Here is a 13,533-nt window from a genome sequence, read left to right as displayed (position 1 = left end):
CACACACTTAAGTAATGATGTAAATGGCGCCCGGCCGAGTTATACCAAGACCGGCCGAGCTATACCAAGCCCTGACATCCTTTCTCACCAATACCTCGGCTAACCACCAGGCCCACTTATTTCGGCTGATATCTTTACCTCGGCTAACATTGCGGTCGGCCAAGTTATTTCGGCTCTGTGATACTTTAAGCATTACTACCAGTTTTGACTTTGAGATGACGCCCTGCAGAGCTATCGTTTAGCTCGGTCCTCTTTCTACCGATACCTCGATCCATAGTTCGGTCCAAACCCAAAATATGAGATGTCTTCTTGGCCTAAGACCGAGCTACACCAGCCTTTATCTCGGCCCGTTACGTGGTCCAACTCCCAAAGAAGACTCTTCCTAGCTCAGCCTAATTTGTTTACAAATTACCCTCTCAATATAACATGTTAACTTATTTTTATTAGATAGTTGGTAGACAAATGATCACTTATTGAATGTATAGAATATTATGTAACATTACTTATATGATACTCTTAAATAAGAAAAAAAAACTTTATTAAATAGTTGAGAAATATAATAAATGACCCACGATGTGTGTTTTGTGATTTCTTATTTCTCAAAAATATTATATAAATAATAATTGAAAGTTGAAACTACTTAATGAATTTTCATATCTTAATACATACATAGATTTGTATATGTAGCGACCTGGGTCTACATTCACAAGCTTTGCTATATGTAACCTTGAGTTATTTTGGAAACATGATTACAATTAACTTTTTAATTAAAAATTATTATGATCAATTTTTTATGAGAAAGAAAAATGAGTTATAATCTAAAAAATAAATTATAATCCATTTTTCAAAAGAGGCCTTAAAATCACATGGCAGCAACTTAACTGCTCCTTTGAAGAGGACAAACACTAGTGCTACCTACTAAACATGTGGGGCCTCGCCAAATGACATATGCATATGTGGGTGAAACAATCCTCTACTTGCCCAATAAACAAGTGAATTTTTTAAATTTTTTTTTGAGCAAAGATTATAGCATCATTAAACAAAGGATAAAAACTCAAATGAAGCTTTGTGGAAGTATTTGCAAATAATCTATAAATTTTGTTCTTATTCCTCGGTCTTATTTGGGCTTTAGTGTCCTCTATAAATCATTTTTTTAAATTAAAAATGTGAGATGGAGACTGGCCCATTATTATTGTTTTCTTTCCATAGATATCCAATAGAGTTTAAAAGATGGGCCAAGGGGGCAAAACAAGTTCCCTCTAGCATGAGCAGCCCATAAAATTCTATTCTATACTCTAGAAGGAAAAATGAAATTCTCATTTAAAGAGAATTTTATTAATTTTTTTTCTTCTACCTAACCGCTCTTGGTGTTCTATGGCTCTAGGTGGACTAAAACCTTCGGGAGCAATTGATGTAGAGCGCAGTAGAAGAAAAGAGAAAGAGAAGATAGAAGAAGAAGAAGAAGAAGAAGAAGAAGAAAAGGAATAAGAGGGGTTATAACTCTAACACAAATGGCAATAACCTTAAGCAGTTAATACAATTTTAAAGTTAAACGGTTACAATGCAAATGCAATATTTATAAGTTAAAAAGTCTAATTCATAGCTCAAAATCAGGCTCCTTCTTCCAAGACACATAAACCAACCTTGGCAATCTTGTATCAACATCTTTTTTGTCAATCATGTTCTCTCCATGAGCTTCTGTCCAAAAAAAAAAAAAACCTAGCTTTTGGTTTACAGGAATTAACATTATCTGCACACAAAAAATAAAAATCAATGCTCAAAATTCACACCAAATTCCAAAAGAAAACTATACACAATCTCAAAAAGAACACACAAGGCAGTGTTAGGATGGGCGGTTTGTATGTCACGTGGTATTGTTTTTTTTTAACGAAAATGTCTCGTAGCTCGAAAGGGTCGAGCTCGAAACGGCTCGAAAATGGAAGAAGAGGGGAGAAAGAGAGGGGAGAGGAGGAGAGAGGGAGAGAGAGAGAGGAGAGGGCTCGTCGCCGTGGGTCGTCGCCGATCGTCGCAGCAGACCGTCGCCTCGCCCAGCCCCGCCGACGTCGCAGCACCACCGTCATCTGTCCAGCCTCCCCTCCTCCTCCAACCGGTTTTTATGGCCCCTTCCCCTCCCTCCTCCTCCTCCTCCTCCTCCTCCTCCTCCTCTTCCTCCCTTATCTTATTCTCCCTTCTTCTTCTTCTTCTTCTTCGTTCTGTAACAAAACCAGGAAAGAAAGAAAGAAAGAAAAGAAAAAAAAAAAAATTCGACACCAAAACGACGTCGTTTTGGTGTCGAGCCGCGGTTTCGAGCTACGTAGCATAGTCGTTTTTTTAAATTGTGTTATGTTCTTGAAAAAGGAAAAAAAAATCAATTAGGGCCCGTTTGCTGTTGTTTTAATTGTTTGTGTTAATGAAAATGAAATTTCACATGAAAAAATTGTGACAAACTGGTTTTTGAATATTGTTTTCGAGAAAGTTTTTTTTTTTTTTTTTCTTCTCAAAACGTACTATATTTTAGGTAATACTTTTAGTGCATGTTTAATAATGGGACAAGGGGATTTGGAAGAGGAGATAGTTCGTGTCCACGATAAAAATAATACCAAGGAGAGGATTAAATGTGGAAGATAGCATCCCATATACAGTAATAAAACTCTAAATAATTTTAATACGGATATGAAAGATTAAGTTAAAAAAAATAGGGGTAAAATAATATTTTAAGAATTGTTTTATTTCAGTGATTAGGCCTATTTGAATTAAATTCTTCTTCATAAAATGTATTCTAACCAAATACATATAATACCTTATTTTCTCTATTCAATTTTTTTTTAATCATGTTTAGATATCACGTGATTCGTCATAATTTTATCAATCATTCATCTTATCTAATCTCACAGTATAACTTATTCTTTACATTCTTATTAATAATCACATTAATATCCAATAATCAAAAGTGTTCTTAAGGTACTTTATAAAATCTGCTTTAGGATGAAAATGAAATTGAACAAATCTATAAAAAAAAAATAATAATAATAATAATAATAATAATAATAATAATAAAATTGAAATTGAAAAGCCTTTCCAAACTTTTCATTATTCTTATTTTTCAAAATAAAAAAATAAAAAAATCCTACCAAATTTTGATCACGAATTGGGGACATTTGGCTAAACTTGGTCCTCCTTGTTTAGCCGGAGAGTATCATTTATCAGCATCCAAACAAAAAGGCGTCGGTCCCACAATCAGAATTTAAATCCAACCGACGTCTATTTTTTTTTTTAAACTACAAATAGATCAAAATAGGTGGATTTCATTTCAATCGAATCCTATTGAAAATAAATTTTAATAAAATTATTATTAAAAGTAGTTTTTTATAATAATTTTTTGCACGTCACTAAAAATAAAAATTAATAATTAGTGATTTTTTTATAATTTTTATAAATTATTCTTAAAATTTATAATTAATGACTTTTTCTGTGATAAATTTTTTAAATTGTCACTTAAAATTCAAAATTAGGGGCGTTTGTTTTTTATGATTCTTTAAATTGTTGATAAAACTTATAATTACTTTTTTGTGATAAAATTTTTAAATTATCACTGAAAATTAATAAGTAGTGACATTTTCTAATCAAGTGTGTTTGGTTTGAATTTTCTGATTTTTTTGTTTTTAGTGAATATTTTTAAAATTTTAAACATTTTTTTTACTTTTTTAAATGCACATTACTTAGATGTATCTAAAAAGTAAAAAATTTGTGAAAAAATATTTTAAAATTTTAATAAATACATAAAAATACAAAATATGTACTGAATTGTTGTATTTTTTTTATTTTTGGTATATAGTGAATTTTTAAAATATTTTTTTTACAATTTTTTTACTTTTTAAGTATATTTATGTTAGATGTGTCTAAAAAGTAAAAAAATTGCTTAAAATATTAAAAAAATTCAGTAAAAACAAAAAAATACGAAAAATAAGAAAGTAGAATTTTCTGAAAAGTGTTTTTTGAAAAATGGAAACAACAAGTATTTGATGAATTTTTTTATTAATTATCATAAGATCTATTTAACAATAAACCCACTTAGAGCATCTCCAATGGTTCTGCTATATTAGTTGCTAAAGTTAAAAAATGACAGGTATGGCAAAAATGAGTCTCCAACGGTCTGCTATTTCACTTGCCAAAGATGGCAGATGCCATATGTGTTCTCAAATTTGGCAAGTGAAATGGCAGATGCCAAGCTTGCCAGATCAACAAAAATCAAACCATTGGAGACCCAATTTTCATAATCAAGCAAATTTCAGTTTCAGATATCAAAACATATATATCAATGCAAATTTCTGTATACCGGATAATCAAAAAATTGTTCATGACAGATATAACAAAATTGAAGATAAATCAAATTAAAAAATTCGTATATATATATTGATGAAGGAACAAATCAAAAAAAAAAAAAAATCAAAATAGAAGGAGATCAAGACAAAATTCATGACAAAATTAAAAAATTGATACATATATATATGAAGACAGATCAAAACACACACACACACACATATATATATATATATATGAGTATGTATATAGATGGAGATCGTACCATTATTCTGGAGAGTACACAGATCGGAGGTGCGGATTGAGAGGGAGGCATAGTGAACCGGAGAGAGGGGGTTTCGATCTTGGAGGAGAAGGGGGAGATCGGGTTCCGATAATGGAGGAGATCATGGAGGAGAAGGGGTTCCGATCTTGGAGGAGATCATGGAGGAGGGGGTTCCGATCTTGTGCTCTGTTTGGTTTGGTTTGTGCTATGTTTGATTTCGGCCATGGAAGAGAAAGAGTGAGAATGAGAGGGAGAGGAAGAGCCGTGGAGGAGAAGAGTGAGAAGAGAGTGATGCTTTGATCTGTCTTGATCAAAACATATATATTTCAATAGTGTAATAAAGAGCTAAAGAGCCGGTGGGTTCTGTTTGGTTTGTTAAAAAAAAAAAAAATTACAATAAATTTTTTACAACAGCTCTTTTAAACAAAATTTTCAAACAAATATATAAAAGAGCCCAACAAATTTTTCAAACAAATATATAAAATTACAATATTTGTTTGGGGTGAATTAATCAAACAATTTTTTTTTTCTTTCAATTTTTCATTTTTTTAAATTTTTTATATTTGTTTAGTTGGGAATAATATAAATATATAATTTTTTTAACAAACAGGTAAAAAAATGTCACAAATGACAAAAAAATAAACAAAAATAAAATCACAAAAAACCTATATCCAAACAACACCTACAAAGTTGGAGGAAAAAGTTGGTTGAGATTTGCCAAAAATAGCAAATGACCATTAGAGCACCATTGCTATAATTTGACAAAATAACACTATTCATTACTAAATTATAACAATAGCAATCCTAATATAGCAACAACCATTGAAGATACTCTTAGAGAATCTATATATAAGTGTTTTTTTTTTTTTTTTTTTTTTTTTGTGGCTTACCCATTCAAGCTTTGTGTTGTTGGCCGTCCTCCCAAACTCTCTGGAATTAGATTAGATTAGAATTAGATTGTTCCTATTGTTGCCATTCTCAAAAACTAAAGAACGAAAACAAAAGAACCATCCAAAGCCGGCTAGACAACAACTCATTAACTAATAATCTCTAATTCAGTCTCCACCTTTCTATATCTCTGTATCTCTTTTTCTCTCTTCAATTCAAACCAAACATGGCCAATCTTTCTCATTCCCTAACTACATTGCTCTTTTTTGCAATCACCATTTCAGTACTACCCATCTCATCACTATCCCAACCCAATGAAACTTGCAATGGCATATTAATATCATACACCTACAACTCAGGGTATCCTCTCCCACCCACACTCCTCCCCTCCGACCCGACCCACCAACCGTACCGCTTCCAATCCTTCCTCACTGTCCTCAACAACGCTCTCTATGAGCTCAAGTCTTGGCGGGTCTTTGTCGGGTTTCAGCACCGTGAGTTCTTGGTCTCTGCACCGCTGGCTGTCTTGGCTGATGGGACTTCGCTTCCTGCGGATGTGGGTAACGGGTCGGTATTTGCCGGGTCGTCGTCGCCGGACCTTAAGTCGGCGGCTGAGACTGCAGGAGATTTGAATCAGATGCAAGTGAAAATTGAATTGGTGGGGACCCAGTTCGGAATTGGAGCTCCGGATGTTCCTATGCCGGCTACTCTGTCTCTTGCCAATGATGGGTTTTTCTGCCCTGCCCCCACAAAGAATGGTAACTAGCTTTCCTCAACTGTTTTGATTTTTTTTTTTTACTGTTTAATTATAGAGAATTGTAAGTGTGTTTGTTTTTAGTTTTTTGAATTTAATTTTTTGAAAATTGAATTTTTTTGTTTTTTGTATTTTTTTTATTTTTAGTGAATATTTTTTAAATTTTAAATAATTTTTTACTTTTTTAGATATATCTAAATAGTAAAATATTTGTAAAAAAATATTTTAAAAAATTAATAAATACACAAAAATATGAAAAATATACTAAATTTTTGTTTTTTTTTTTGTATTTTTTGGTATTTAGTGTATTTAAAAAAAAAAAAAAATAATACTTTTTAAGTGTTTTTATGTTAGGTGTGTCTAAAAATTAAAATAAATTATTTAAAATATTAAAAAAATTCATTGAAAACATTAAAATACGAAAAATAAAAAGTAATTTTTTTTGAAAATTAGAACCAAATTGATTTTTTTTCGATCTTCTTTTTGCTTTCTTGAAATTGTTTTGTCAATTTACTTGTTTTAAATAAATAAATTTAACTATGTAGTTTTAGGGTCATATTGAGGTTGCTTCGCTTAGATTATTCAGGAAGAGTAACGCTATAGGCCAATAAGTATACTAACTAGTGTACTAATAAATGATATGATATAATTTAAGATATTTTTGATATTTATAATTTATATAATGAGTGGAATCAATAATAATGTATAATTTCCTAATTAGTACACTAATTAATGCATGTAACACCACTCATTAAGGAATTCAGGTTCACAAACAAGGGATTTCAATGAATTATTTGCTTACCCCAAAAAATGTTTAGTAATAGGGAATTAATACAAAAACCACCTCTATATAATGTGGATAATATAAGACTACGCATATTTACATATATGAACTTTTTTCAAAACAAAAAAAGTATAGGGTAAATTACATTTTTGTATACTTTTACTTCTTCTTTTTTTTAAAACCAAAATATACTTTTATTTCACATTCAGTCTTACGTCTTTTTACTTTTTAATTGTAACAATCAAACCCTCATATCAAATACCAATGTTCCCCATTCATATTTGTTATAAAAAAAAAATGCATAAAATTGTCACTACGATCGGGGTGTGACAATTTCTTTCAATTTCTCTAAGAAATTTGAAGGAAGTGGATATTGACACTTGTATAGGATTTTGTCTGCAACAATTGAAAAGCAAGGAGATAACTTGAGATTGGGTCTTTGTGTACCATTATGTAAGACCACTCTGTATTTGGAATGAAACAGAGAATTAGAAACAGGGGATATATGCATGCAATACCATCTTTAAAAAGAGGCAAAAAAGATGTTTAGTTTACAAATTAAGTTTTGGATGTTAATATATTTGTTGGATATAAATCTACAGGGAACAATGAGCTCCATTTGTGCTGCACCCAAAATTCGAGCTACAAGTCTAACTTCACAGTAAATAAAGATTTTCAATCGCGTCGAAACGGCGATCTCACCATTATGTACGATGTGATCAAATCGTTTGACACCAATTACTGGGCACAAGTAACCATCTCGAACCACAACCCCTTAGTCCGTCTTGATAATTGGCAGCTAAGTTGGGACTGGACAAGGGACGAATTTATCGCCTCCATGAAAGGCGGTTACCCTTACTTGGTCGATACAGCAGACTGTGTATTTGGCCCACAAGGACAGTACTACAAGGTAGGGGTGGACGTCGTGTTGTGTCATGTCATTTTTTAGTTCGTATCAGAATTTGCTTAATATTAACCCAATCTGTTTAATTTTTTTGTGTTATTACCAGGGGATGGATTTTTCGACAGCATTGAATTGTGAGAGACGGCCAACCATCATAGACCTTCCTCTAACGAAGACAAATGACCCAAATCTCGGGTTTGTCCCCTTTTGTTGTCGCAATGGAACAATCTTACCGCCTGACATGGACTCGAGCAAGTCCAAATCAGTTTTCCTAATGCAAGTTTACAAAATGCCACCGGACTTGAACATAAGCCAACTCACCCCACCTCAAAATTGGAAGATCAATGGCACAGTCAACTCGGATTATCAATGTGGGCCTCCGGCGATGGTAAGCCCGAGCCTATTCCCCAACCCTAGCGGCATACCTTCAGAATCAGCAGCAGTTGCTAGCTGGCAAGTTGTTTGCAACATAACACAATCCAATTTGGGGAAACCGAAATGTTGTGTATCATTCTCAGCGTTTTTCAACGACTCTGTTGTCCCGTGCAACACGTGCGCTTGTGGTTGCGATAACCGCCCAATTAACAGCGTATGTAGCGAAACTACACCATCACTTCTGCTTCCATCAGAAGCTCTTCTTGTTCCGTTTGAGAACAGAACAAAAGAAGCAGCGGATAGGGCCAAGCTAAAAAAACAGGCCTTGCCTAATCCATTGCCTTGTGGGGATAATTGTGGCATTAGCATCAATTGGCATTTGCTGACAGATTACAGTGGCGGTTGGACTGCTAGAATTACACTTTTCAATTGGGGCGAAACTGACTTTGTTGATTGGTTCGCTGCTGTGCAATTGGATAAAGCCACTCCTGGCTTTGAAGCAATGTACTCTTTCAATGGAAGCGTGCTTCCTAATGCTACCAATACAATATTTCTCCAAGGTCTTCCCGGGTTGAACTATCTTTTGGCTGAAAAAGATGGACATAATCCGAAGAAAGATCCTCGTGTTCCGGGGATGCAGCAATCTGTGATATCGTTCACAAAGAAGACAACACCGGGGATTAATGTGGCTCGGGGAGACGGTTTTCCAACGAAAGTGTACTTTAACGGGGAAGAGTGCTCGCTTCCTTCTATACTTCCGGGCAGTAGTCATAAAATAGGTGCACATACCAGTTTTCGCAGCATTCTTCTAGCGTTGTTAGTGCTCTTGTTTGTGCAATAACTTCTTATTCCTCTTCTTCATTTTAAAAAATCTCTACTTCAAAATTTTATTTTTAGCTGTTTTGCGCTCTTCAAATGATTTTGTTTAACCTGATGACCCATTAATAGCGGATTCAAAAGATTAGCCACCTCAAAAGTGTAAGAAGCTTTACATTTTTGTTGCGATAGTTGAGGCTTATGTATTAAAAGAACATAGCAAAGCAAGTTTTGTATTTTTATTTTTTAACATGTAGACAATGTATTCAATTTATTTATTGATTTTTCTTACTTACTAAAACTTCACGTTTTAGTTTTATTTTCTGTTCTTATTTGTTATTTACTAGTCGAATTGGTCATATTTATTTCTCTATCCAGATATTTTATTTCTCTCTGTAAGATAAATTGATGTATATTATTGACTGATTGTTGTATTGATTGATGTGATACATTCAAAGAGGAATGAACTCTCTTTTTTATAGAGAGAAGAATGGTTACATTGGATACCAAAGTGCTCCACTATCACCGAAAGCAAAAAGGAAAGCATAAACCTATACAATTAATAATTATACTAAAGCTAAAGATTCAATTAACAATTATATACTAATTTAACAATTATATTAACAGCCCCCCTCAAACTCAAGGAGGATAGGTACTAGCCAACTTGAGTTTGGAGAGAGTAACAAAACAGAAAAATAAGCTGACAATTAAAAATGGGATAGGAGACACTGTATGGTCGTGTCAGACCGTTGTAGCAGACAGTTTACGGGGTCATGTCGGACCGTTGTAGCAGACACTGTGTGGTCGTGTCAGACCGATGTAGAAGACAGTTTATGGGGTCATGTCGGACCGTTGGAGAAGACAGTTTATGGGGTCATGTCGGACCGATGTAGAAGCTGACCGGAATCAATGTCGGGACAGTTTATGGGGTCATGTTGGACCGTTGTAGAAGACAGTTTACGGGGTCATGTCGGACCGATGTAGCAGGACAGTTTACGGGGTCATGTCGGACCGTTGTAGCAGACAGTTTACGGGGTCATGTCGGACCGTTGTAGAAGATTGTGGTGGTGCACCAAGGGGGCGACTTAGGGAGTGCGCCATGAGGTGGCTTGAACATGATACTGTGTATAACCCCCCCTCAAACTCAAATAGGTGTGAAGATAGAAACCTATTTGAGGTTGAAACAAAGGGATTGATAAAGCTGACTGGTGTAGAAGACACTGTATGAGTGTGTAGATAGGCTGCCCAAAAGATATACATGGATGTAGATATCGAGCCCTCAAAAGTCGTGCCCTCAAAAGGTGTGCCCGCACCCTCAAAAGGCGTGTCATCAAAAGGCGTGCCCGAGTCATCAAAAGGCGTGCCAGGTTGTCGGCGTCAAGAGGCGCGCGATGCGCGTGGCTGCCTCGGCTATTTAACCAAGACAGAGCCTGAGGCCGAGGCAGAAGCAAAAAACTTGCGAAATCCTCTGAAAAACTCTTCGTTGTGCTGAGAGAGAGACGCTGGAACACTCTGTTGCAAGAGATAGTCTGTAATATTCTGTTGCCCAGAGAGGGGCTGTAACACTGTTGTGCTGAGAGAAAATGGCTTCGTCGTCCCGTGGTCTGCTAACTCTCTTTCCTGACTTGAACGAGTCCACAGGAGAGAGAACGGGTGCGGTGTCCCGTGAACCTCAACCAAGCACCACTGGGTTTGCTCCGTTGAACTTTCCGATGCAGTCGGTGGAGCAAAAAATGGCAGTGCAAACGGATGTGGAGGCGAATCAATATACTTTGAAGGCATGTGTGGAGTCCATGACGGCGGTCACAAACCTGTCGCACCGGCTGCAGAGTAGGACAAATGAGGTGCAGCAGTTAAACTCCCAGCTGGCTCTGCTCCAACGCATGTATAAGGATGCGCGAGCAGAGATAAGCGTGCTAAGGGCAGAAAACAAGGAGCTGAAGCGGAAGGCCACCGTGATGTTCCGCTTTGGAGGTCCGCCATATGCTGCAGTGGAGGAGTATGGGGGAGTGAACGTGCTCGGCGGCGTGGAAAACACGGATGCAGCACCGTCAAGGGCCGCCCAGGACGGAGGCAAAAAGAAAAGACCGGCGGCATAGGCGAAGAAGTGAGGGCGGTGGGTGGCCGGCTGCAGAAAAGAAAACAAATCTTTTGGTGGTGTGGGTTGGTTTGTTGTGGTTTTTTTTTTTTTTTTTTTCTGTTTTGTTTTTGTTTTTGTTTTTTTTTTTTTTTGTGGTGTAAAATTGTGATCGGGATGATTCCGACATGAATAAAGGAGTTTGGTGTGCAGTGTTGTTTGTTGTTGTTGTTGTTGTTTTTTTTTTTTTTTTTTTGTTTTAAGAGTGACACAAGGTTGTTCAAAGTTCAAATCTGCAGAGTGAAAAAGCCTAGAGAGAGAGCATTCGGGCAGAAAGAGAGTAGTTGTTTTTTTTTTTTTTTTTTTTTTTTTGAGCAACCCTTCCACCCACACCCACACCGCGCTGATTCTGGATTGGGAAGAGTGGGTGGATAATAAAAAAAAAATAAAAGAAAGGAAAGAAATAACAATAAGATGTTAGTGCGTAGGGAGTTTTTTTTTTTTTTTGTAAAGGGAAATATCGTGGGGCATGTGGGTTGATTATTAGAGAGAGAGAAAGAGCTGGGAGAGAGAGGGTGGAAAGTGAGAGAGAATCAAAAAAAGAAGAAAAGGTCTGGACCGTTGTAGGTGCGCAGAGAGAGAGAGAAGAAGTGGGGTGGGTGTGTGTGTGGTTATTCTTGAAAACCAACAAAGCTAGAGTAGATTATAACAAATCTCAACGGAGGAGTTGGTATATTAATGGCAGAGATCCTACTACGACCACTACCGTCAATCTAGGAGGAGATGGATATCATAGAAACCCTAGCAGAGCTCGATCCTCCACCATTAGCTAAACCACCATTGAAGTCGGTGCTCTGGTTCGAAAGAGAAGAGGAGATGAGAGAGAGTAGAAAATAGCGGTGATAGGAGAGATGCGACGGTAGGGAAGGCTGGCGACGGCGGCAGATCAAAGAAGACGGTAGCGATGGAGTGTCGGCAGAGATGTGGCAAGCGCCAGCAAGGCCGCGGCGCTGGACAAGAGTCGCGGCGTGAGCTGATGAAGTCGGAGAGGAGAGCCGAGAAACGATTGCGGCTTGACGAGCCGCCTTCGACGCCCAGGAGGAAGCCATAGCTCAGAGCTCGTCGATGGTCGTTTGGTACTGTGGTTGTGGTTGTGGTCCTCATCGTCTTCGTCGGATGAGGAGATGCGCCAGACGCGGAGGAAGTCGCTGGAGGTGGCTAGGAGGTCTGGCTTCTGGCGGATCTCCCCGTTGGAGTCGTCGAGCTGGACGATCTCAACCCTGTTGGAGCACTGGTGGTGATGATGATCAAAATGAAGATAGAGGGTCGACTGTAGTGGATGGTTCAGGAAGAAGATAAGGATGAAGATGGAGAGAGACTTTGGGTTGAGGTCCGGCGGTGGTGGTGGATTTGCATCTGGGTCTTGCGGTTGAGGACAGGCAGCGGCGGCACCATCGACGTGGCAAATGTGGAGAAGGACGATGGATGATGGTGGCGACAGTGGTTGGTTCGAAGCTGCCGTTGTTAATTTGTGCCTCGAGAAAAATGTCCTTATGAAAAGAGATCAAGAGAGAAAGAGATGTGTGAGTGGTGTGTGTTCTTTGGTCTCTAGAGAGAGAGATGTGTGAGTCATGGTATGGTCGAGAGAGAGAGAGAGAGATGGCTGTCATGGTCTGAGAGAGCCGAGAGGTAAGAGAGAGGAAGATGAAGTTACAGTCTGGGTATGTGTGGAGGTCCGGCGGGCGGCCAAGGCGAGGCTGCCGCCCGCCGGTGAAGCAGAATGAATAGGTTCTTAACCTAGCTCTGATACCATGTAAGATAAATTGATGTATATTATTGACTGATTGTTGTATTGATTGATGTGATACATTCAAAGAGGAATGAACTCTCTTTTTTATAGAGAGAAGAATGGTTACATTGGATACCAAAGTGCTCCACTATCACCGAAAGCAAAAAGGAAAGCATAAACCTATACAATTAATAATTATACTAAAGCTAAAGATTCAATTAACAATTATATACTAATTTAACAATTATATTAACAAAAATTCTACGTTGTTTTGTATTTCATTGTTGGCAAATTCGGATCATTTTATTGATGTAATTTTTCGACTTCTAATGATTCAGTTACATGATTACTATTATGTGCAGTTTTCTTTTGTAGCAGGGAATGGTTGCAAAATATTTGTCCATAGAGATTATAGAACTGATGTGACGGTCCAAAATGATTTGGTTTACAATCAAAAAAACAAATACAAAATAATATGTTGAGCTTTGATTCTATCATTTTAAAACTCAAAAATCATCTAAATGCTTTTGGTTTGGAAAAAATTATTGCCATGTCATTTTG

The 13,533-nt window shown here is 36.7% G+C and overlaps 1 protein-coding gene and 1 long non-coding RNA gene across 2 annotated transcripts; one reads left to right on the top strand and one right to left on the bottom strand.

The window, feature by feature from the left end:
- Nucleotides 1-1,474: 1,474 nt before the first annotated feature.
- On the bottom strand, nt 1,475-4,895 carry LOC114289823 (uncharacterized). Its single transcript, XR_003638742.2, has 2 exons — nt 4,586-4,895; nt 1,475-1,750 (listed from the first exon to the last, which is right to left on the bottom strand). It is a non-coding gene; the product is annotated as an uncharacterized LOC114289823 (long non-coding RNA).
- Nucleotides 4,896-5,553: 658 nt separating this feature from the next.
- Nucleotides 5,554-9,476, top strand: LOC114289824 (COBRA-like protein 7). Its single transcript, XM_028233636.2, has 3 exons — nt 5,554-6,231; nt 7,614-7,921; nt 8,022-9,476. The coding sequence occupies exons 1-3, from the start codon at nt 5,700-5,702 to the stop codon at nt 9,129-9,131; spliced, it is 1,950 nt and encodes a 649-aa protein (XP_028089437.2). The 5' UTR covers nt 5,554-5,699; the 3' UTR covers nt 9,132-9,476.
- The last annotated feature ends 4,057 nt before the right edge of the window (nt 9,477-13,533 follow it).

The sequence above is a fragment of the Camellia sinensis genome, chromosome 12 (assembly GCF_055761805.1).
Source record: "Camellia sinensis isolate YWXY chromosome 12, ASM5576180v1, whole genome shotgun sequence".
In the NCBI taxonomy this organism is placed as follows: Eukaryota; Viridiplantae; Streptophyta; class Magnoliopsida; order Ericales; family Theaceae; genus Camellia; species Camellia sinensis.
Note: the sequence above shows the minus strand (reverse complement) of the source record. Positions and strands in the feature narration are given on the sequence as shown.

Excerpts from the sequence above, each read along its gene's own strand:
- LOC114289824 (XM_028233636.2), top strand. The coding sequence starts at position 5,700 with ATGGCCAATCTTTCTCATTCCCTAACTACATTGCTCTTTTTTGCAATC. Across the intron at positions 6,232-7,613 it reads CCCTGCCCCCACAAAGAATG|GGAACAATGAGCTCCATTTG; the intron begins GTAACTAGCTTT and ends ATAAATCTACAG. Across the intron at positions 7,922-8,021 it reads CACAAGGACAGTACTACAAG|GGGATGGATTTTTCGACAGC; the intron begins GTAGGGGTGGAC and ends TGTTATTACCAG.